Source organism: Lethenteron reissneri, unplaced genomic scaffold (assembly GCF_015708825.2).
Source record: "Lethenteron reissneri isolate LAM-NWPU_2019-01 unplaced genomic scaffold, ASM1570882v1 scaffold_625, whole genome shotgun sequence".
In the NCBI taxonomy this organism is placed as follows: domain Eukaryota; kingdom Metazoa; phylum Chordata; class Hyperoartia; order Petromyzontiformes; family Petromyzontidae; genus Lethenteron; species Lethenteron reissneri.
The window spans coordinates 10,736-35,692 of record NW_026892147.1 but is presented as its reverse complement, the minus strand read 5'-3'; the positions used below and the strand labels follow the sequence as shown (position 1 = coordinate 35,692).

The window sequence follows — 24,957 nt, the reverse complement described above, 5'->3', positions numbered from 1 at the left end:
GCACACGGGTCAGGCACACCCTTTACACAGGCACGCACACCAAGGGGGGGGGCCACACCACTGTCAAGTCCCACAACCACCAGCAGCAGCAGCAGCAGCCACAAGGCTCACACACACCGCAAGGTCATCCACACACAAAGCCACTCAACAGCGTATCTGGCGCCTATGTAAGGGCGTGCAGGCACCAGAGGGATGGACCCCGTCCCTTGACGATTGATCCCACCTCACTCACTCTTCGCGTGCCCCCTGTCCCTGTGAATCGACAGCGTCCGAGGTCACCGACGCGTGGTATAGCGAAATTGGACGACACAACTTCGACATCCTGAGCCCTCAGCCCGAGTCCGGTAAGAGCTTGCATTGTGTCCACTCATGAGGACTTCTTCATCGCCTTGACCTCCTCGACGCTGTGATGGAGAGAACAGGCTGGGCGATGGAGGTCGCATATTCATCAGACGATTATATTGACCACAAGCACGTAATGACGCATCTCTCCATGCATTCAAATTGACTCGGTCTCCCGGAACATGCGTTGAATTGTGTAAGAATCGATTGTTTAGAATATGCTGAGTCAGACTAAAACTCAGACTAATGGAGCTTAGGAAATTGTACAAACGATACGGAAAAGAACACGCAATACAAAAGAGATGGTTAAAAGGAGATGATGGAGAATCAATTCTCCAGTTAAATTGCGAGTAAAACATGGCAATTACTGGGCAGGCGGAATAGTTACACGTTGAGTGGGGACAATGAGGACAATCACGATGATGTCTGTTTTATTTCACCTCCTCATGAGCAAGGTTGGTGATGCTAAATGCGGTAAAACTCCAATGACATTCTGAGATGTCTTCACGCATCAGTGGCCAACACGTGGATCGTGATTGTGATCCACGGGTGGATGATTTTCTTGGTTCTTTCGGTAAAGTCACGTAGAAGGGAAGTAATAAAATAATAAAAATAAAACATAATAAAACAATTCTCACGACGTTTCGGCCACAACGCAAGTATCCGTCCTCAGGTGAAAACCAGGTCTGTCGAGGCGACAGCGGGACGATCGCCAAATAAATTTTTGTGGATCTCGAGGACAAATAAGAACACTTAAAGCCAGCAGACAACAATTATCTTCATGGCTTATGGCAAATACAAAGCCCTGACTAAGAATTCATAGATTAAAAAAAAAGCTTCTGCCAATAGGTGATGCTCGTAGTGTCATTCTATTAATCTATAGCAAATACGATACCATGTTTAAAAAAAACAACATCTCAATTTAACGCTTTTTTCATATGCAGTCACATTGTGGCAGGCCAGGATATTTTTTTCTTAAAACAGTGGTTGGTACAAGAAACGGAATCTAGCCACGTAAATAACGTAGCTTTCAGCGTTTAAACAAATCTTGCTCGGACATTACAGGGTTAACTTCAGGTAATTATTTGGCCAGAGATTTTGAGGAGGGGGGGGATCATCGCAAAGCGCGTTGACATCCATCGCAGTGGATCGCACCGCTTGCTGGATTGGCCACTGCTGTCTTTTCGTTTGAAAAGTTCAACTCAGAATTTTTTAGGATTCAATATTTTCTGCCAACTGGACTTTGGCGAAACAAACGACTTCAACTAATTAGCCAGGTAAAGCCCACGAGCCATTCGATATGTTTTAGAGGCGACCTGGCCACGCATAGCTCATCTAAGTAGTTTCATCATCACACGTGGAATCATGATTTTTTTCAACTTGCAACACACTTAACTTACATATATCATCGTCGTCATAATCATCGCGACAGTATCAGTGCAAATAACGGAATTACTGGAGGGAGCAAACACCACGTGCTTCTTATTGGGGTGGGAATGAGAGAAAACTTAAAGTTATATTAATCATCGACTGCAACATCTTTTTGTATTCGCCTGTTTGAAAAAAGTAAATATTTCCAAGGACAAAAATAACTTTAAATATTAAATTCTGAAATGGCCAGGAGACAGCATTATAGCAAGGGATTTTTCCAATTTGTCTTTGTAGATATTTGAATGTGAACCCATTGTTTAGAATATCTCCTGCAGGAAATTATTGTGCCCATCCATACTCACTCACAAAGAGACCTGGCCAAACATCTTTAAAAAAAGTGTTGAATCTTAGAGTTGGTTACCTGGATAAGGTTTATAAAAACATCTCTTTTTATAATGAAACAAACATTTTGTGTCTATGCTAAGTCGACCTTCAGAGCGCAGGGCAACTGCTGCCATTAGTGAATTCTGAATGATCTCCCCTGCACATCGCTGCTGGTAAGAGGAGTTCTGCCGCGTTCGGCCGGGAGCACAAAGCTCGGCATCGTGTGTCCGTTCGGGCTAAGTAACGAGACGCCCTGCGCCGCAGCTCGCTTCTGCCAACTGGTGTGGAGGGCCTCGCAGAGACTCGGGGTCGGCCGTGCCGTCAGCCCCCAGGGCTGCGTGGTGGTCGTGGCCCTGTACGACCCCCCCGCGCTCGGGCAACGGTGCGCGACTCCCGGCAACGATGCCGACATGATCGCCGTCTCTCCGGTGGCAGCGCCGAACGGAAGTTGTGTCCCGGGGACAGAAGCGGTGGACGAAGACTGCGGCCCGAGGGTGGCAGAATCGGCGGACGATGACGATTGTGTACTGGCGGTGGACGCGGGGGTGATGCTTACCGTGGACGACGCCTCGGGCGTTGGGAAGTCGGAGAAGTCGTCCCTCGTCGAAGGGGTTCCGGAAAGCGAGGCGATGGAAGATCCAGAACGTTCCGTGGCAGAAAGCACGGCAACCGTGATGGGCGAATCGGCAGGCACACGTGCCGTGGGTACACGTGGCAAGACCGATGCCTCGAGTGAGATGGCACCAAAGGAAGCCATGCCGAAATCAGTTTCCTTCTTGTCACTTGGAGATGCCCCCTGGACAATGGAGCTGCTGTCGATGCAGTCTGCCGACACAGACTTGGACACAGAGGAGAGCTCGGGCACAGAAACTCTGGTGATGGATTCAGACAGAACAACTTGTGAAATAATGGAAAGATCTGAGGCGGAAGCAATTGAAGAGCTCCCGTGGGTGGTAGAAAGGGGGCATGGAGGTGCAGGCTCATGTGAAGGAGTGGGAAGAGAAGACACTCTGGTGATGGAGAAAATTCTAGACGAGTCTCGCCCAAAAGAGCACACCGGAGGTGGAGATGAAGCAGAGATGGTGGCTGGGAAAGATATCCGAACAAGCGGTAGAGGAAGTCTTGAACGTAGCTGGCGGCGGTGGCGTGGAGCCCAGCGACAGCGGAGTGGAGTCTGAAAAGACAAACGACCACGCTCCGACGTGGGAAAACGGGACTCCAGGGATGATTGGCAGCAGTGACAGTGGCAGAGGTGACTTGTCGGAGGGCAGCAAGGGCAGCGGAAGTGACACACAGAGAAGTGAGGGTGAAGGCGCCGGGGAGCGCTCTCGCCGACAAAATTGGGAGGCAGCCGCGGGAGAGGCGTGAAATTCGTGCCGCCACGGCGAGACGAGGCGCCGAAAGCGCTGGCGAGGGCCGGGAGGAGGGCAGACTGCTCCGCGCCCGGTGCACCCACCGTAGCGTCTGGGTCAAAGGTCACGGCAAGGACGCCCAGGGCAGAGGTGGTGCTGAGCAATGTGGTGGCACGGAGGCGCTGATCAAGGCCACGCTGGTGGGAGATTGCGCTCTCGGAACTCTACCGGAGGAACGTGCTGCCCATGGTGAGGAGCACACCCTGCACTCCCCAGCCGCATGCGCAGCTCCACATCTCAGGTGACTATACGTGCGTGTCTGTGCGTCAACAGACACCTGTAGACCTTGCGGGGAGCGGTGGGGGAGTGCTGAGAGCACTGCACCACGAACCCGGGCCACCCGAATTCGGTTCCCGCTCACGGCCAACAACCGGTGACGTATATCGAACCGGTCATGGGCCTTCCCTAGATCGACGGCCTCAAATGAGAAACTGCTGTGGTCTGTAAACATCGCCACTGGGGTGACAAAGGCGGTTGGTGTTGGTGCTGAAACATAGTGGCAGAGAGAGATAGGGCAAGTTGTGCTATGAACTCCATGAGCTAAGTTTTATTCCAGGTCACATCTTACATCAGTGGCGAGTGTTGTTTGAACTGATTCCTGGGCCAAAAAAGGCATGGGGGAGGCCTTCATCAAGCAGTGGAATTACAAATGGCTGAATTCTTATTCATGATTACCTCCATTTCATCTCCATTCCTCCATTATCATTACCACCTCCTCAACAATTTCCACCTCCTCCATCTCATCTCCATTCCTCCATTATCATTACCACCTCCTCAACAATTTCCACCTCTTCCAATCTCATCTCCATTCCTCCATTATCATTACCACCTGCTCAACAATTTCCACCTCTTCCATCTCATCTCCATTCCTCCCGCCCTCCTCCCGTCCTCACCCCTCGCCGCTGCCATCGCATCTCAGAGGAGGACCAGGAGGAGTTTTGTATGGACGTCCTGGCGGAGCACAACCGCCTGCGCGAGATCCACGGCGCCCGGCCTCTGCGGCGGAGCGTGGCCCTGGGCCGGGACGCGCGCGCCTGGGCCCGCGTGCTGGCACGCTCGCGGGCGCTGCGGTCCCACCCCACCGTGCCGCACGGCCAGAACGTGTGGGCCAGGCACATCGGCACGGGCGAACTGCCCAAAGGTGGAGATGGGGAGGGTGCGGTGTAAGAGGCGGCGGGGTGGGGGGACGGCGGTGGGGCAGATGGCCCCATGCCCTTCGCACGTACCGTTGCGTTCGCGTGGGTTCGATACCGACCCTGACGCCAATGGTCGCGTGGATTTTTCTCCGGGTCCTCCGGTTTTTCACCTCCACATTTAGAAACATGTGTTTAGAGTATTTGCCTGCCATACATTTCCACACGTGATAAGCCACTTCGTTGGGCTATCATTTGTGACCAGGTCACTTCTTAAAACGAGTTCGAAAGCTCGGTGAGCCTTGCCTGCTAAAGTCGAAAATAGTTTAGTTTAACCGCAATGTTAAGAGAATCTGGCCCAGAGATTTCCTCATGTTGAACCGACTCTGTTGAAATTATGCACTCCCAAAAGGCCACATGGCCAATGGAATGTACGAAAAAAAGATATACTTTCATATATCACGTGGAGAGACAGATATGTGAAGGAGGCATATTTATTTTGGCGCACACATGAGGTACGTGGGTATCGTGATAATGTGACATTTGATATTATGGGTTAATAGAAGCGTTTCCATCCTCACGATGTAATAATTGATATTATGAGTGTACCGTCAGTTTAGAGGTGTGCTGATGACGCCTAAACCACAATCTGCAGTCCCCAGCAGCTCTGGATCCACTTAGCCATGGCGCGGAGGTGCTCAGATTGACTCGGTACGAACGTGATGCCTCATGGATTTGACCATCGCTGTGCTCAATATGCAGACTCTGGTGAATCACACCTTGAGCAGGATCGATCGGCCAATGGCTCTTTGAGTTTTTATTGCAAAGCGCCCCTTGGGATGCCTGCGCATGAAGAGTGCTGTATGACAGCCAACTGTTTTATTGTCAAACATAATTTGGAGCTTTCGTGACTGCAGGAATTACGCGTTGGTTCTTTCGGTAAAGTCACGTATAAAGATAAAATAATAAATTAAATACTAGCATACGACGTTTCGATTGCAACATAAGCAATCATCATCAGGTATAAATGAAATAGAAACACAAATCTAGTATAAGTCAACATGTTATCCGACTCTCTGTTGTATTACATTACATTTCTAAGTATATTAGATTTGTCTTTCTATTTCATTTATGCCTGATGATGATTGCTTGTGTTGCAATCGAACCTCGTATGCTAGTATTTAATGTATTGTTTTATTGTCACTGCAGGACGTAAGGTCACCAACTGCTGGTACGCGGACCGGCTGGCCTACGACTACAAACAACCCGGGGTTTCAGCAGGGAACCGGTAGCGCAGACCCCACACATGACCACCTGCCACACACTCTCTCTCCACACCCCCTCTAACCCAACATTCTTTAGGACTACCCTTGGTGACTAAGCCTCATCTATCACTTTACCCATCACTATCACCTTGACCATCAGCATTTGATCTTAAAGCTTAAGTTGCACGCACCATGTGTTGCCGTCTTCAAATCTTGTGGAACTTCCCATGTAAAAACTGCAACTTTGTTGCTTCTGTTTCGCAACAAATTTGCGCGCTGTTGGGCCACTGAACTCATTCTTGGGCTTTTTTTTCTCCCAAAAAAGAGGCTGAGTGGATTTAAAACTGGAGAAATAAAGTTTCTTTGGGATCTGAAATCACAGCAAAATTTGTACACAATCGTTTGTAGTCAGAACAGCTCCAGTAATTGGCTGGATGAGGTCATATGCGTCGTGTTGGTAACGAAAGGCTATTTACAATATGGCCAATGGTTTACTTCTTGGGATGGAAATTGTCAACAAAAAAAATGTTTAATCTCTCTTTTTGAAGGTAGACAACAAAACTAACTATGGTTGTTTTCTTTATTTTTTTTTATAATGCCCCCAAATGTTAATTTCATGCTTTGGCTGGAAAGGTGTATTTCCTTAACTCAACTCCTAAACTAAAGATTTGCATTCAAGTAATCAGCTGTTGCTTAACTTCTGACTCGTGATCCTCATGCGTGATGTCGCAACTACGATCCATGTTCTGCCATTCGCGACCCCTTCTGTGACCTGTGACTCAAATTCCATGACCTTCACCCTTAACACAAGCAAACTATGGTCTGTGACCTTAGAGCGAGTATCCTTGTGACCCCTTTGCTCTGTGACCCCTTGACCCGTGACCCCAGGCAACTTCTCCCAGCTGGTGTGGCGCAGCTCCCTCGATCTGGGCGTGGGGCTTGCGTGCGACGGGCGAGGCATGTTCGTGGCCGTCGCATTCTACAGCCCCGCGGGAAACCTGCCCTACGCCATGAGCTACCGCGACAACGTGCTGCCCCCATACACGCAGGGCATGGCTAAGGGCAGGGCTAGGAGGGGGGGAGGTGCAACGTGACTTGAGGGCACGCTCACGGAAGAAGAACGTGGGTGAGGGCAAGGGAAGTGCTGAGGCGAGAGGAGAGGGATGAGGTTGAGAGGCTCGCACAGGGAGCTGGCTGCTCATGGGGAGGGAGGAACACAGCTCAGGGCAGGGGCCGGCCTCAAGGGCAGGGCTAGGGACAGGAGAAGGAGTCAACAATAGGAATGGAGAGGAGGCACGGCTGGGGGAAGGGACAAGGCCACAGGCAACATCGCAATGGGGTCAGAGTCAGGGGACGAACGGTGGATTTCATCGTTTCAACTCTAAAATCCCCTGTGGACATGGTATTAGAAGCAAATGGACCTGATTTAATCGTAAAAAAGTGTTTGTTCTTAAATGTAACTTTTTACCAACCAAATAACGCATACAGCATATCGCAAATGCGTTATAAATTATTAACGTCACAAAAGGGCGTTTCTCAAGCGAGGATTAACCAAGCGGCCTCTTGTCCTACCCCGTGAGCTACGGCGCCTCTAGACGCAAGACGCTGACGTTTCCATACAGTACGTACCTTGTGAGGCGTCGCCATCAATCCCCATCCCCTGGATTCCATTCCCCTGCCTCTCATGCCCCCTTTCCCCCCGTTGAGACTTCATGTAGCCCCCCCGCTTGTCAAACAGTCACGCAATACCCATACAGTACGTACCTTGTGAGGCGTCGCCATCAATCCCCATCCCCTGGATTCCATTCCCCTGCCTCTCATGCCCCCTTTCCCCCCGTTGAGACTTCATGTAGCCCCCCCGCTTGTCAAACAGTCACGCAATACCCTTTGGCAAGGTCAATGCCACGGCTAGAGGGCTAAGATCAGCGGTCAGGCTAGGATCAGAGACAAGGGACAGCGATGAGGCAGAGTTCGGGGATTGAGGAGGTATGAGAGTTAAAATTATGGATTGGTGCAGGGTTAGGCTAATGCAAAGGGCCAGGGTCAGGGCAACGGCGAGGATCGCACGAAGGTAGAGGTAGGGCTGGCCAAACGTAGACAGAGTACGGTGAGCAGGAGTTGGTGGTGCAGGGCAAGGTAGCAGCCTGGCGCTGTGCCACGTGTGAGGTGTCTTGGGCTGAAGTGTGGGAATTGGTGTCTGTGAAGTCGCCCCTGGGTTGGAGAATGTGGCTCATGATGGCCAACACTGCAGCAGTGGGCTCTGGGATTCAAGCGGGGGGCGGGGGGGGGGACGAGAGGTGACATTCAATGCATGGTTTTGACTAAACTGACAAAAAGCAGCACTTATTAAATAGAAGTACTAGACAATGAATTAATAATTGATTGTAAACTAGAGTTATTATTTTCTTTGTTTTTAAATTATGCCTGAAAATGAATATATAATGGAATGTATGCATATAAATATGCGCTGTATGCATAATATAAATATCAATGATTATAACACAAAATAAATTATGCAATGCGTTTATCGGATTCATCAAATTATGAAAATACTTCTGATAGTTTCGGAAGTCAAATGTGACTTCAAGCTCTCAGCGTCCTTCAGCCCAGTGCGCGCCAGAGGCTCAATGTGTCAATTGAGGTTCCTTCACGAGGCAACGGTCCATTGAGATGCATTACCCTTTGAACACTGTCCTGTAACCAAGTGAGCCACCAGTGCAATCACATCTTATAGATGAATGGCCTTTACATTATCTGGCGAGTGCCAAACAGGATTCATGAGTCAATCTTGATTTGAAGCTTTCGTGACTGCAGGAATCCATACCGAAAGAACCAAAGAGTAAGAATGCACTAGCTCTTGATCCGTGGTCCTTTAACCAAATTCATGATTCCTTGATTAAAGAACTTCAGCGGAGGGCGTGAGTGTGTGTGAGCACAAACATGTATTACCCTTTATTTAATCTGGTTGAAGGACTTTGATGTGTGGTGGTGAAGTAAATGTATTATTTAAACAACCCCGCTGCTACTATGAAAAATAAGAATCGGGATTACCCTTTCCGGCAATGAAACCGGTGTTAAGATGTTTAAACACCAAATAGATCAATTTTGCAAGGAATCGGGTCCGCATTAACCACACGTACTTGTGGCAAACATGCAAACAAACATGCTCTGATAATATATGCATTGTGTTTGAAACTGATTGCCCTACACCACATACGGTCTACTTTATGGCATTTTCTCACCAGTGTCAGACCAGAGAACACCTGTTTTATTGCCAGATAGGGTAAAACATATTCTTATTTTTCATACTAACGGCTAGTGTGAGGTGGGGTTCGTGGATTATACAGAGACGTGGGGAATCACCATTTCGAACGAGTGATTATCTGGCGCATCACAATGAATGCGGTACAACTGGCAGGTATTTGACCAAAAATATCTGTAGGGGGCAGTAACGCTGTTTCACTGCAGACACTATGCACCGTGGCTGGGAGCCGCTGATGGATATCGGAGTACCGTCAAAGACATGGATCCCTCCTCAGGGTCGAATTATTGAACCCCCGAACGATCTCTAAAGTTGTCACCTGAACACTTACATACAACGTATGCAAATTGAAAATAAATAATTGCAACACAATTCGATGCTTGCATCGTCAACGTTACACATTCCTGCGGAGGGAGCTGGTAGGAACGTTGGGTTGCTCGGTCAATGGCCAGGGTCAACGGCGGCGTGGTGTATTCCGCAAATATGCCCGACTGTGAGGGCGGGCACAAGCCGGCGTGAGTAGGTTAAACGTTGAGTTTTATAAGGGCACCACGGGGTGACCAGCCCCTCCCCACCCAGCTCCACTCCTCCCACCCAGCCCCACCCCTCTCACCCCCACCCAGCCCCTCCCCACCCTCCCCACCCAGCCCCTCCCCACCATCCCCTCCCCACCCAACCCCACCCTCCCCACCCAGCCCCTCCCCACCCTCCCCTCCCCTCCCCACCCAGCCCCTCCCTCCCCACCCAGCCCCTCCCTGCACGACGGACACAGTAATCCCCTGTGGGCTGGTGTAACCAGGAGGTTCCTACCAGTAATAGTCTGATCTTAAAAAGCACTGATTGTGTCACGATAAGACTGTTCGAGACCACCATGGCTGCAAATGAACAACTCTGTTTTGCTGTCCGAAGACGAGTGGATCTGGGCGCCACGATGGGCTGGTATGCAAGGAGTTATCTGTGGGTTCGATCCCAAACCTGGCGCCTGTATATTTGGAGTTTGCGTGTCTCTTTACCTTTAGTCGCGTGGATTTTTCTCTGGGTCCTCTGGGTTTCCCCTCCCTATTTAGAATCAACACGGGTTTAGAGAATTTCGCCTGCTATATATCTGCACATGTTACGCGCCTTCGTTGAACTATCATTTGTGGCCAGGTCGCTTCTGAATAAGAGCTGTATAGTCCAGTGGGACCTTACCTGGTGAGTGGAAAATAAAGTTTAGTTTAAGTTGACATCTCACCGAATAGCAGCAGAAGAAGACGAGTGCAGACTTCGTGATGACGCACAAGCAACAAGAATCAGTTCGCAGGTTGTATTTCGTATTATATCTCCACACCACTGCGGATTGCACTGATTCACATCAGCTTGGATTCTATTAATTCACACCATTATAGAGTTATCTATGCACAACACTATACAGTTTACATATCGACGCCACGACACATGCCAGAGATTACACACATTTACTCGGGCCCAAATGGGCATCTGGCAGAGGTCGCAACCGGGTACCCGATACCCGTACCCTACCCGATACCCGGCTACCCGTACCCGGCCAGGTACGGGTACGGGTACCCGTTTGCGACCCTGGGTGCGGCCGGGTACGGGTACGGGTAGGCCGTGAGTCACTGGTGAGTAACCGTTTGTCACTCATTTCGGGTAGGGTACGGGTAGCGTACGGGTACCCGTACCCGTACCCGGCCGGGTACGGGTACCCGTTTGCGACCCTGGTGCGGCCGAGTACGGGTACGGGTAATGAATCAAACCCCGTTTGCGACCTCCGGCATCTGGTGCGGTGTGTAAATCCTGCATGAGCACAGGTGCGTGGTGCTGCTCTCTATGAACTGCTCCAGCGCGCCCCCAGCTGTCGGGATGCAACAACACTCACAGTCTACTCTTGTGGACATAGCAGTGATGATGATACTACTGGTAGGAACCTCCTGGTTACACCAGCCCACAGGGGATTATTGTGTCCGTTGTGCAGGGAAGAGGCTGGGTGGGGAGGGACTGGGTGGGGAGGGAGGGGGGGGCTGAGTGCGGAGGGGCTGGGTGGGGAGGGTGGGGTGGGGAGGGGAGGGGCTGAGTGCGGAGGGGCTGGGTGGGGAGGGGAGGGTGGGGAGGGGAGGGTGGGGAGGGGCTGGGTGGGGAGGGGCTGGGTGGGGAGGGGAGGGTGGGGAGGGGCTGGGTGAGGAGGGTGGGGCTGGGTGGGGTGGGCCTGGGTGGAGAGGGCCTGGTCACCCCGTGGTGCCCTTATAAAACTCAACGTTTAACCTACTCACGCCGGCTTGTGCCCGTCCTCACAGTCGGGCATATTTGCGGAATACACCACGCCGCCGTTGACCCTGGCCATTGACCGAGCAACCCAACGTTCCTACCAGCTCCATCCGCAGGAGGAATGTGTTTTTTTATTATCGATTCTACGGGCGGATCTGTGGCGCGACGTTTAGTAACGCTGCGCTATCGTTAGGGCGGCATGCGTTCAGGCTAACCAACGTAAGTGGGGCAAGTGGTATCTGAACCCGTCCTGGGCCACTCCTTCAAATGGTTAAACAATCCCCCCCACCCCATCCTGCAGAGTGAGCTGCAGCGAAACAGTTGCGACGAGACACGTACAACTCGTCCATTCCACGCCCGATTACTTGTGAATGGTAGCGCTATACTCTGCCGATATCGGTTACTGAATCTCGCCCACGCCCGGCCACGTTTTGTGCTGATCACGGCGTGTTAGTCATCAAGAGAGGCCACGTGCGCGTTATGCAAATGAGCGGTAACTCGTCGGTTGAAGGGATAATGAGGGTAATTAGAGAGGGAGGCAGGAGTGAGGCTCCCACTGTCACTCAGCGGGGAGCGCCGCACAAGGCCGCTTTGTCTCGGCCTGCGGGCAACGCGTGCACCAGCCCTGACCCGGGCGCGAACTCGTCGGCACAGGCCTGCCGAACGCGGAGCAGCAGCGCTGCCAATATCCCTCTGCCTTCTTCGTGTTCTTGTTGTTGCTGTTTCTCCTCATTTGAAGTCCACTTACGCAAGCTGAGCCATGTGGCATTACGAGTCGAACGTATTCATGCGGAGGTGCCGGAGGCAGCGATCAGAGCGTCCGCCCTGTGCGAGAGAATGATGACCCCTGGGAGATGTCACAGAACTCCTTCAGAGGTCACTTCGAGTGGCTCTCGATTCACGATCGGTGGCGCAACCTTCTCACACCTCCCACAACCTTCTCACACCTCCCACAACCTTCTCACATCTCGCAAAAAAACCTTCACACATCTGACATGCCCCGCAAAGAGTGTTCGTCGCGTGGCACACCTACACGTTTCATCTTCAGACGTGGAATGTGCTGAAGCGACAAAGCAAACTGAATGTGGTGGCTTATTGTGCAGTGGTCGGCGATGGGGCCGAGATGCAGGCTTCACCACGGCTGGATGAAACCCAGTTTCGAACCTCGGGCAGAGGTCGCAAACGGGTTTTGAATCCTTACCCGTACCCGTACCCGGCCGCACCAGGGTTGCAAACGGGTACCCGTACCCGTACCCGCCGGGAACGGGTACCCCTACGCTACCCGTACCCGTACCCTACCCGAAATGAGTGACAAACGGTTACTCACCGGTGACTCACGGCCTACCCGTACCCGGCCGCACCAGGGTCGCAAAACGGGTACCCGTACCCGGCCAGTACCCGTACCTGGCCGGGTACGGGTAGCCGGGCATCGGGTAGGGTACGGGTATCGGGTACCCGGTTGCGACCTCTGACCTCGGGTCACACGGCGGCCATTGTGAATCCCGTGAGCCACCGGGCAACCCACCACCACCCCTTCGGAAATGGAAATACATTTGAGGTCACCGTCAGCTCCAAGCGATGAGGTGTCTGGAGTTGGGGTAGGAGTGTCTTCTGAGACTGCTCCAGGGAACCGTCAGGGTTCCAGCTTGTCAGGAGGCGGGTTTGAACGTATTCTGACCACGTACTGTATACATACCAGTAGATCAGCTCGATAACGCCCGATTTCGTGAGATCTGGGAAACTTATTGATTTGAAGTTATCGTGACTGCAAGGATCCATACTCTTTGGTTCTTTCGGTAAAGTCACGGAGGTGGAAACATAAAAAACAAGAATAATAATAAAACATAGAAATAACTAAATTAAATCACGACGTTTCGGAAGCAACACAAACTTCCGTCGTCAGGTGGGACAACCGCAGCAAGAAACAAACAAAATGACTACAGTAATTTTTACTACAGTAATTCAGTTTCTTGGTTGTGCGGGGTGATTTAATATAGTTATTTCTATTTTTTATTTTTTCACCTACGTGACTTTACCGAAAGAACCAAAGAGTGAGAGCTGGGAAACTGCGCAGGCTTCGAGCGTGGTTGCTCAATTGGATGGACGAGTGCTTGGGAATAAGGCAAGGTGTTATCGGCTTGGACCGAGAGACGGATGTAGAGGACAACCAAACCACGAGTTCTGTCGGTGGAGCGCCGTGCGCCTTAGCCCACGTGTGCGTGGGTTCTCTCCACGTACTCGCCGTTCCTGTCACGAGCCGCACGCCGCGTTCGTGAGATTGTCTAAACATTGCAGAGATGCATACAGTGACCTCCGAGCATCAACTAATTCTTTCCCCGTTAAATGTCGATTTAAAGCTTTCGTGACTGCAGCAGGGATTCGTCTTCTTGATTCTTTCGGTAAAGTCACGTAGAAGGGAAATAATACAATAATAAAAAATAAAACATAATAAAATACAATTCTCACGACGTTTCAGCCACAACGCAAGCAGCCGTCCTCAGGTGAAGAACAGGTCTGTCGGAAAGACAGCGTCTGAATGGATGTCTTTCCGACAGACCTGTTCTTCACTTGAGGACGGCTGTTTGCGTTGAAACGTCGTGAGAATTGTATTTTATTATGTTTTATTATTTTATGATTTCCCTTCTACGTGACTTTACCGAAATAACCAAGAAGATCTTTCCCCGTTGTTATCCACGGCGATTCCTGACCGATTTATCGGTATCCGGTCAGGGCTTCCCCTCCTAGATCGACCCAGCCTGAAACGAGTTGTGCCTGGTGATATCGAATTGATGTAACGTCAACATCGTAATTAGCCACACACGCATAGGGACCGTCCATAAATGACGTCACGCACCTTGGGGGAGGGGGGGTGAGAAATATGACGTCACATCAAAATGCGCAACTTTAAATAAATATAGACAACACGTTCTACTCAATTAAATATACGTTTTAATAAATGTGTTCTCCTACAACATCAGAGTGCAGCGCCACATTAAATACGCACTACAATGACAATAGTTTAAAGCGATTTGAAGCATGTTTTATTTTGGGGGGGGCAGAGCTTTGTGACGTCATAGTTGAGAGGGGGGGTCTGACTTTTGTGACGCCTTGTGACGAAGGGGGGGGGGGGGGTCAAAAATCGTCCAAAATCGCGTGACGTCATTTATGGACGGCCCCATACACGTGCACCCGACAGGTGCTCGCTCAGAACACGTGTCCCAGTGGTGCACCACGATGGGTGTCGGCGCAGGGAACAAAGAGTCCGTCAACATCACAGAGCCCCCCTCCCCCCTCCCCCACACGTGGTCATTCATTAAGGACTTAGAGGCGATTAGGAGCAGCCAATCAAAACAGCGAGTGAGGAGAGTGGTGCGGGTGGGTGTCGCGTAGGAGTGATTATTAATGTGTCGTTGTGCGTGTGTGTGTGTGACTTGTGTGTATCTATGTGGATGTGTGTGTGTGTATATAGTGGGGAGCGGTAGTGTAGCGGTTAGCGTGCTGCGCTATGAACCCGGCGACACGGGTTCGATTCCCGCTCACGGCCAACACCAGTGACGATTATCTGAACCGGTCCCGGGCCTCCCCTAGGTCGACTCAGCCTCAAATGAGTACCTGGTGCGGTGTGTAAACATTGCCACTGGGGAGACAAAGGCGGTCGGGCGTGGTGCTGGCCACCCACCCCCTCGTGTACCGTTGCGGCCTTCATAGGTGCTCGCTAACAGCACTTGTCTGCAACAGTCTGTTGAAGACCATACGGGGGGGATCTTTGTCTTACGTCAAGATATTGCATGCGTTGTGCATGCAATGCAGTCCTGTGTATTCTTGTGCGTGTGTGCATGGGATAGGGTTGTGTGCAGTGATGTATATTGAAGTGTTTGTGTATGTGCCTGTAGGGGTAGTGTGTGAACATTTGTTATCATCTTCACGTCAGACTGACTTGCTGTCCGCAGTTACTCTTCACTAATAAGCACGTGTCCCAGCAGCCCACGGACATTTTTGTTGATGTATGTTCACGAGTACAGGGCACGCTCCATCATCACAAGCACATGGTTATCGACGTCCCCCCAGCCTAGATCACGAAATTTGCAAACAGGTAGCCTCGCTACTGCGCTTTGTGTGTGGCACAGGAGGACGTGGCGCTGTTAAGATCGGCCTCTGTGGAGGAGGCTCGTGAAGGACGCTGCTGCTGCTGCTGTGCAGTTGGAGGCAGTCGCCCTCCAACAACAACGGAGGGCGGAGGAGCGACGCTCACAACAACGAGCGGAGCGCCGGGTGGCTAAAACGCAGCAGAAGTTGCACAGTGGGGTGCACAGGCGGTGCCTATGTCCAGCCATCTCAGTCAACCCGTGGGACCTGGGTCTGTCCCCTGACCTGCCAGCAGCGAGCCTTCGACACGTGATAACCTCAAGATGCACCTAGCCTGGCACAAACGCCATGGTGACGTCTATTGTTGTTGTTATTGTTGTTGTTGTGCACTGTGGTGGTGGGTGCCCGTTGAGAGCTCCACAGGAGCAGATCCAATGGTGGGTGGGGGAGGACAATTACCCCCCCCACCCCCTCCCCCACTTGAAACCCCCAAAATGTACATTGTTTTATTATTATTATTATAACTTAATAATTGATAATTGGTTTTTTACCCTTCTATCTGGCAACAAACTGACACCTTTTTACAAGGAGTCATGTTTGCATAGACCACAATACCTGCAGTCATAATGCAAACAAAAAACATAACTCTGATAAAGTGCACTGTCCTTGAAGTTGATTGGTCTACACCCGAGACAGCTTTCCTTAGAGCCTAGTCTCACATGGGTTGGACCAGATGACGCCAAAAGGCGCACATGATCAGAGTTGTGTTTTTTGTTTGCATTATGACTGCAGGTATTGTGGTCTATGCAAACATGACTCCTTGTAAAAAGGTGTCAGTTTTGTTGCCAGATAGAAGGGTAAAAAAACAATTATCATATTTTTACTGGCAAATGAGGTTCCCATGGTGAATTTAATAATTATGTAGTATTTTGCCGATCGATATTATTTATGCAAAAAAATTAAAACCATACGTTTCTTTAACAAAAAATGAAGGAACGACATTAATAGAATCACGTCATCACAGAGAACACGTTGAATGTCTTTTTTTAGGGGGTTTGTTGTGTCGCGCGGGGCACTGGGAAGTTTTCAGATCGCGTCCCCTGTGGAGGCCGAAGCCAAGACGTTTGGGGCCTTAATTTTCAATGAACTCCGAGTGAGATGACAGATGAATCATAGACAAGATATATTTATGAATGCGGCGAGATGTGCGATGTGTAGACAAAAAAAATCGAGATGCAGTCAAATGAACAGTGTAGACAAAAGGAGATAAATGTTGATGTGATCAAATGAGATGCCTTTCGTAGATAAGAGGCAGATGCCGTGAGATGAGAGAATAGAGATTCCGATACAAAAAAAGATGGAAATATGATATAATAATAATTTCTACTTCTAACGCGCCTTTCACCCGGAGGTCACAAGGCGTTGTACAGAGTTACAACATAAAGTGGTGATAACAGATGCATTCAGACGAGACTTTAGAATGATTCGAAGAGATGCATTCAGACGAGGCTTGTTTTGCCACCCCTGGCATATGGAACCTATGAGGATGGGTGTGTAGTGTGGTGAGTATTCCGTATATCTGTAGTGACTGACTTGGAGACGTACCTTCTTGGAGGCAGTTCTTTAATGAAACACCGAGCACACTTTGTACACTTTATACAATACACACCCTACACTGTTACACACTCTCTGTCTCTCACTTATACGCAACTCTACACTGGTTCATCTTCTTGGTACTTTCGGTGAAGTCACGTAGAAGGGAAAAAAAAATAAAACATAATAAAATAAAATTCTCACGACGTTTCGGCCACAACGCAAGCAGCTGTCCTCAGGTGAAAACCAGGTCTGTCGAGGCGACAGTCTGAATGAAACAGCACACGAGTTTGGAGCATATATAAGCTGGGCGCCTTGACAAAGGAATTTGCATATCAAGAGGAATTTAGCATATTTATGGGAAATGCAGGAATGTGATTAGTACTACATATGCATGTGCATTATGCAGGATTAACAGCATCAACAGCATCAATGATGCTGTTAATCCTGCATAATGCACATGCATATGTAGTACTAATCACATTCCTGCATTTCCCATAAATATGCTAAATTCCTCTTGATATGTAAATTACTTTGTCAAGGCGCCCAGCTTATATATATGCTCCAAGCTCGTGTGCTGTTTCATTCAGACTCTGTCGCCTCGACAGACCTGGCTTTCACCTGAGGACGGCTGCTTGTGTTGTGGCCGAAACGTCGTGAGAATTATTTTATTGTGTTTTATTTTGTATTGTTTTATTACTTCCCTTCTACGTGACTTTACCGAAAGAACCAAGAAGATATATATAAATTCGCTTCAGCAGTACGTCCTCTGTCACCCGTAAAACCAAAGAGAGTTATCCACGCCAAAACAGTCGTAACATTTTCAGCGCTCGGATAATTTCTTCCATTCACAACGACAGATTGACGATGACGAATGGCGTGCAATCCCCACCGTTTCATTTCGCCTCGTTTAATAAACACGCCCACCGTCGCGCTCTCTGGGATATACTCCATGCACACATTCTAGATTTGAAGCTTTCGTGACTGCAAGGATTCATATTCTTAGGTTTTTTCCGGTAAAGTCACGTAGGCAAAACATTAAAATAAATACAAGTAAAATAAAATTCACGACGTTTCGGAAGCTTGTGTTGCCTCCGAAACGTCGTGAATTTTATTTTACTTTTATTAATTTTAATGTTTTACCTACGTGACTTTACCGAAAAAAACCTAAGAATATGAATCCATGTACACATATTTAGTTGTGGCTCGCAGATGGCAGTGAGGCGGTGGCCACCGGGTAAACATTGTTGTCTCCAGCTCAATCCACACCCTCTCAAGAAACAACTGCCTGGAATTTTGAGACGTTTTTTTTGCGGATTGTGTGCTTCTGTTGCTCATCCTTCCGTGTTGCAAGCAGGATTGAGAGATTAACGTATTTCTTCAAGTGAATAGCAGTTAGAGTATAATGCACGTGCGCGTGTGCACGCGTGTGTAACCATCGACCATCGCGCACTTCCAGATGCGCTTCTGCGGCCGTCTGGAACGCTCTTCCGTCCGATATTAGGAAGCCACTGGAGCTGTGCGCTTGTAAATCTAGATCGAAAACTAACTGAAACTGCCTTTCATGTTTAGCTTGTTGTCATTTCCCAGCACCTCCGATTATCACGGTGAGCTATGTACAGTGCGAAAGAAGTTCAACATACGTGCATATACTACATATATGTGCATGTTACATCAGCGCTGGGGAGACAAAGGCGGCCGGATGTGGTGTTTCCCACCCACCCCTTCCTTATGCGCCTTCATAGGTGCTCGCAAACAGCACTTTCCCCAAGTCTCCTCAAGGCTAAACGAGGAATTTGATTTTGTATGGTGCACAGAGGAGAGACAAAGGCGGTCGGAGATGCTGTAGGCCAAGACCAGCGCTCCGTCTGTTGAGCCAGCCTTCACATTTGCTGTTGTGTGTAAAGTGTGTTTGTGTGAGTGGGTGCGTGGCACAATGGGGAACGCAAGCGGTGCATCTGCCAGTCATCTCAGTCAATCCGATTGCATCTGGGTCTGTCCCGTGACCTCCTGCCAGCAGTGAGCCTTCCACCACTCCACGTGGCCTCAAAGTGCACCTAGCCTGGCACAAGCGTCGTGGTGACGTCACTGCCACGTGTTGTAGTTCTCGTGTGCGTTGCGTGTTGACTGGCGTAAGCGGTAGGGAGTGCTGAGCGCACTGCGCTATTAACCCGACGACCCGAGACCCATTACCGCTCTCGACCAATAACAGTGGCGAAAATGTGAATCGGTCTTGGGCCTCCCCTAGGTCGACTCAGCCCTTAAAGTGAGTACTGTACCTGATTCGGAACGCAAACAGCACTGGGGGGAGTCGTGCGGGCCACCCACCCCATTGTGCGCCGTTCCGGCCTTATTAGGTACTCGCTAACGGCACTTGCCCCAACAGTCTGTGGCAGGCTACACGGTGGAGCTTTGTCTTTGGACAGGTGTGAAGACAGATGCTTGCATTCGTGAGTGTGTGAGCCATTCCGTTGTTTCAATCGGCACTTCCTCATAATTGTGAGCAGACATCGATATGGCCACGTGTTTTGAAAAAAAAACACCAGGCGTGTCGCGCACTCATTATGCATCGAATCGCTTGTTCGAGGATCAATTAATTTTCCAATCGTACATGTTGTCTGTAATGAGTTCGTGTGACTCTTGCAAACCGCTGGAAGCCGCTACAACAAGGGCTCGGCAACCAAAATAACAATGAGACATGTTTTCGAATCGGTAATCAACAAAATAACTCGACTTCAAGAGCCACAATGCCTGTGAACGTGAGACGGCCCTTAATAATTACCGGCTCAAAGCAGTCATTCAAGAGCCGCATGCGGCTTCGAAACCGCACGTCGCCAGCCCCATTCACTACAAGAAGCACAGAATAAGCACAGCAATCTCTTGTGCCATCAAGCCATTATCTGTTAGATCGTCCCCTCTTTCGGGTTCCTTCTATTGTACACGCTTTTATTGAACTCACTCTGTCTGTTGTTGTCGTCGTTGTTGCTGTTGTCGTTGTCGTATCCTCAAATCTTGTAACTCAATTTTAACCCACTTCCCAATGTGGTATCGACTGCAAACTTGGTATACTTATGTCATACTGATGACAATACTATATTTTATCATTTAAAAAAACATATTTTTTATATGTTATGTTTCGGCTCGGGTCTAATTGTCCACGCTCAAATGGCGTTGGCTGTAAATCACTACGGCCCCTTACGTTATGGCAAGCTTCAGGGCCACTTCCTGGAGTCGTGGAGTTCTTCCATTACTAGTAGGGTACATTTCATTCAAGCGTGTTTAAAAAAAGTATTTTAAAATATTACTTATTTCCAATCAACACACTTTTAACGTTCTTGTTAGTTGTCTATCCTACGTAAAATGTGTCCTTTTGACCACTGCCTGTGTCCGGTAGTTTTTTTTTACATCTACGTTGGTCACTCTTTGGGTCCAGCTTAGATGCAGTATCCTTCTGTAGCAATACATTTCTAATGCCAATATCTCTTTCAGTCTTTTCCAATGTCCAAGTCTCGCAGACATACAAAGCTGTACTGAACACGCCCGTTCTTAAGATGTTCACTTTCGCGTTATCGCGGATTTTCTCGCTTCTCCAGAAGTTATTGAATCTTGCTCCTTTTGCCTTTGTCATCCTCGCTCTTGTGTCTTCCGTGCAGTCGTTGTCCCATGTCAGTAGACTTCTCAAGAATACAAATTCCTTTAAATTCACAATCTCGCTGCTTTATAGTATTACTTGTTTCCAGAGGTGGGACAAAGTAATTGTTATGCAAGTCCAAGTCGAGTCTGAAGTCATCAAATTCATGACTCGAGTCTGACTCGAGTCCAAGTCACATGACTCGAGTCCACACCTCAGAGGTGGGACAAAGTCATTGTTATGCAAGTCCAAGTCGAGTCTGAAGTCATCAAATTCATGACTCGAGTCTGACTCGAGTCCAAGTCACATGACTCGAGTCCACACCTCAGAGGTGGGACAAAGTCATTGTTATGCAAGTCCAAGTCGAGTCTGAAGTCATCAAATTCATGACTCGAGTCTGACTCGAGTCCAAGTCACATGACTCGAGTCCACACCTCAGAGGTGGGACAAAGTCATTGTTATGCAAGTCCAAGTCGAGTCTGAAGTCATCAAATTCATGACTCGAGTCTGACTCGAGTCCAAGTCACATGACTCGAGTCCACACCTCAGAGGTGGGACAAAGTCATTGTTATGCAAGTCCAAGTCGAGTCTGAAGTCATCAAATTCATGACTCGAGTCTGACTCGAGTCCAAGTCACATGACTCGAGTCCACACCTCTGCTTGTTTCTCATTGTCCTCTATTCCGAGTACAATCGTCTTTGTCTTTTCCACGTTAATCCTGAGTCCTGTATCCTTACCTGACGTATTAAGTGTATACACACTTTCCTCAAGTACTACGAAGATTTTTCCAAGATATATATTGGCTGCACAGGTTATTTATTATTTATCTTTGCACAGATATTTACCTGAATGCCATTCATCACTCATTCCAAACGTAGAGGAGTAATATGGGGACGTCACGTCATGTACGCCATCTTGTGCGGTGACGTCATGCGCACTGGGCGGGGCGATGACGTCACATCTCCTCTCGGTACTTAAGGGGGACCCCGTGACGAGAGCGGGGTCACTGCGGGAGCCAGGGGTAGAGCTCAAGGAGTCTGGAGAGAAGCCGGCGGTAGTGATAAGAGGTGCTGCTATCCCCCGTCGGTCGGTGTTGGCTTAACCCCCGATCCGACTCGAGGGAGAGAGCCCTGGAGCGAGCTGAGCTAGGAACAGACAGAGGGTCGTGTTAAGGGCCCCGTATGGGACCCCTACCACTGGGGAGTTTTCTAAACCCTTAATAAATGTCCGGCGCAAGCCCTTACCTGAAGACCTGTCTTCGCGTCGTCATTTGCACCACAACACAAGTATGAACGAAGTTGTTTGGTGATAGTGGACCTGCCTGTGTCATACCTCTTGTTGTTGGGAACCATTCTCCTATTTCCTGTCTAAACTTTACTGCTGACTTTGACATTTCACCTATATCCTGCAGAATCTGTGTCAGTCTTTTTCTACTCCATATGATCTTAATGTTGCCCACTTTATATATTGCTTAGTCAAATCAAATGCTTTCTAGAAATCTTTGAAACAGTTATAAACCAGCCTTTTCTTTCTCTTTACTTTCTCTACGATACGCCTTAACATCAAAATTTGATATATTGTGTTCCTATCTTTCCTAAACCCCGCCTGTTCATCTGCCAAATAATTATAAGTCTGTGCTTTTAATCGATTGAATAGTACTATTGTAGTGACATCGCAGACGTCACTGTAATGTCGGCCCTAGAGGGGCTCGGTGAGCGCTGAATGATCGCGTTGTGTGCCACCACACTCGGCGTGCAGTGCCGACCCCTACAGGATGGGGTGTGAGGGTGCCGGCCACGGAATGGGTTACTATAGGCCGTGGCACTCTGGTTGACCCCGGAGGACACGTGACTGGTAAAGTCAACACAGGGGGCCCCAAGTGGGGGCTAGGGGTGGTCACGTGTCGGGGCGAGATCCTGATGGATGATTCTGGAAGGTGGGCGTGGCGAAGGGCAGAGCCAGCTACGGCCAGAGCGGATATAAGCCGGGTCCCCAGAGGGACCGGGTTCGGCGTTGCTGTTGTTATCCTGAAGAAGTCTACGTTCTACGTCCTGAAGAGTGACCAACACGTGGACCCGGACCCATGTTGTGGTCCGGTTTGTTGTAGCTAGTTACAGAGTAATTAGCACAGTTAGCCTGGTGGTCCACCACCATAGGTTGTTATCTTGTTAACCCCGTGTGTTGGTATAATAAATGTGTTGCCTCCAAGAAGTGTGTCTGTGACTCAGTTGAACTCACGACACTATCATTAGTACCTTTACCATGTGGCTCATTAGTGCGACAGTTCTGTAATGTTTTATCATCGGTGAGATGCCCTTTCCTAGGTATCGTCACAAGTATGGATTTTGTCCACTCCTCCGGTATTTTCCCTTCCCTCCATATTTGCTTACATAAATCATGGATTTCTTTTATAAACCCTTTCCCTCCAGCTTTTATTATGCCGTCTTGGCCTTTTTTTCAGATGTTTCATTGCCTTTTTTACTTCTTTGTACAAGATGTTATCATTTTCATCATCCCTTGATGGTGAGGATATCTTTTCACGTTCATCCAGCAGCTCCTTATTCTCTTGATCCGTATCCCTATACAAATTGCTGCAATACTCAGTCCATCTCTCTTTTGTCTCGTTTTTGTCCATGAAGATCTTACCATCGTTGCCTTTTATCGCCATGGTTACCACTTGCTGTTTGTGCTCTTGACTCGTTTGTACACCTCTCTAGTCTTGCATTCTCCAGAGTAGCATTCAATGCCGTTACATTGCTTTTCCAGCCATTTCTGCTTCTCCTTTCTTGCCGATGTCCTTACATTATTGCATCGCTTTTTGCACTTAGTCACCATCCCATCCGATTCCTTTATCTTTAACCTACATTTTCTCTTTTACTGTGCTAATTTCAGGTTTTGCTCAGTCGTCACATAATGACATACGGTTCAAAATCTCTACGTCAGTCAGTATTTATGTATGAGTGTGTATACGTCTTTGTTATAGATGTATCTGTATGGGTGTATACATGTACGTGTGTATACATGGGGCGAGTGGTGGTGCAGCGGTTAGTGCGTTACGCTACAAATCCGGCGATCCGTGTTCCATTCCCGCTCACGGGCACCAACACCAGTGACAATTATCTCAACTGGTCTTTGACGTACCCTAGGTCGACTACGCCTTAAATGACTACCTGGTGCGATGTGTAAGAATCAGTACCAGGGAGACAAAGGCGGTCGGGGGTGGTGTTGGCCACCCACGCCCTCGTGGGTGGCCAACACCTTTGAAGGCCGTGCCGGCCTTCAAAGGTGTTTGCTGATAGCACTTGCTCCAAAAGCCCCTTAAGGCTATACGGGGGATCTTTGTCTTTATCTTTACACGTACCTATGCATAAGTATGTATCTGCACGTGCTGTACCCGTGTAATCGTGTGTATGTGTGCGTGCGTGTATGTATAAGTGATCTGTATGTCTGTATGTATGCATGTGTGTGACAGAGAGAGTGTGAATGGGCTGATTGTGTTCGCTGTAATTCATTACCATCGCTGGCTGTGTTCCAGCTCAGGGCTGTCACAACACGAGCCGGGCCCCCGATCTTAATCCCCATCTCGAGCGCCAACCACCCACCCACCTTACTGACGACGCGCACACACACGCGCACACACACGCGCAGGCACACAGCGGACAGACTGCAAAGGCGGCGAGTGAGAGAGCTCCTCGTATGGTAGAGGAGGACGCGGAGCGGAATGCAAATCCAAAACGATAAACAAATGGTAATAATGGCCCGAAAAGGGGAGTTAAAACAAGCTTTGTTTACACATGCGGAACAGACTGTTGGGGCAAGTGCTGTTAGCGAGCAGCACCTATGAAGGCCGGCACTGCACACGAGGGGGTGGGTGACCAGCACCACGCCCGGCCGCCTTTGTCTCCCCAATGGCGATGTTTACTACACACTGCCCCAGGTACTCATTTGAGGCCGAGTCAAGCTAGGGGATGCCCAGGACCGGTTCAGATAATCGTCACTGGGTGTTGGCCGTGATCGGGAATCGAACTCGTTGTACCGGGTTCGTAGCGCAGCGTAGCGCGAACTGCTACACCACCGCTACCACTACCGCTCCCTGCACACATGACCACGCTCACACACATGTCATTTGCAAAACCTTAAACACAAAGACACACACGTACTCATACAAATACACACAAAGACAAATACACCCACGCTCACAGACAGTCACAGC

At 49.3% G+C, this 24,957-nt stretch overlaps 1 protein-coding gene across 1 annotated transcript; it reads left to right on the top strand.

Moving 5' to 3' along the window:
- Window positions 1–266: 266 nt before the first annotated feature.
- On the top strand, window positions 267–4,676 carry LOC133339998 (uncharacterized; the record flags this gene model as incomplete). The annotated part of the gene is made up of 3 exons (XM_061548095.1): window positions 267–344; window positions 2,362–3,207; window positions 4,429–4,676. Coding segments are annotated over 3 exons (1,172 nt in total), but the record flags the coding sequence as incomplete, so codon positions are not given.
- Window positions 4,677–24,957: the final 20,281 nt, after the last annotated feature.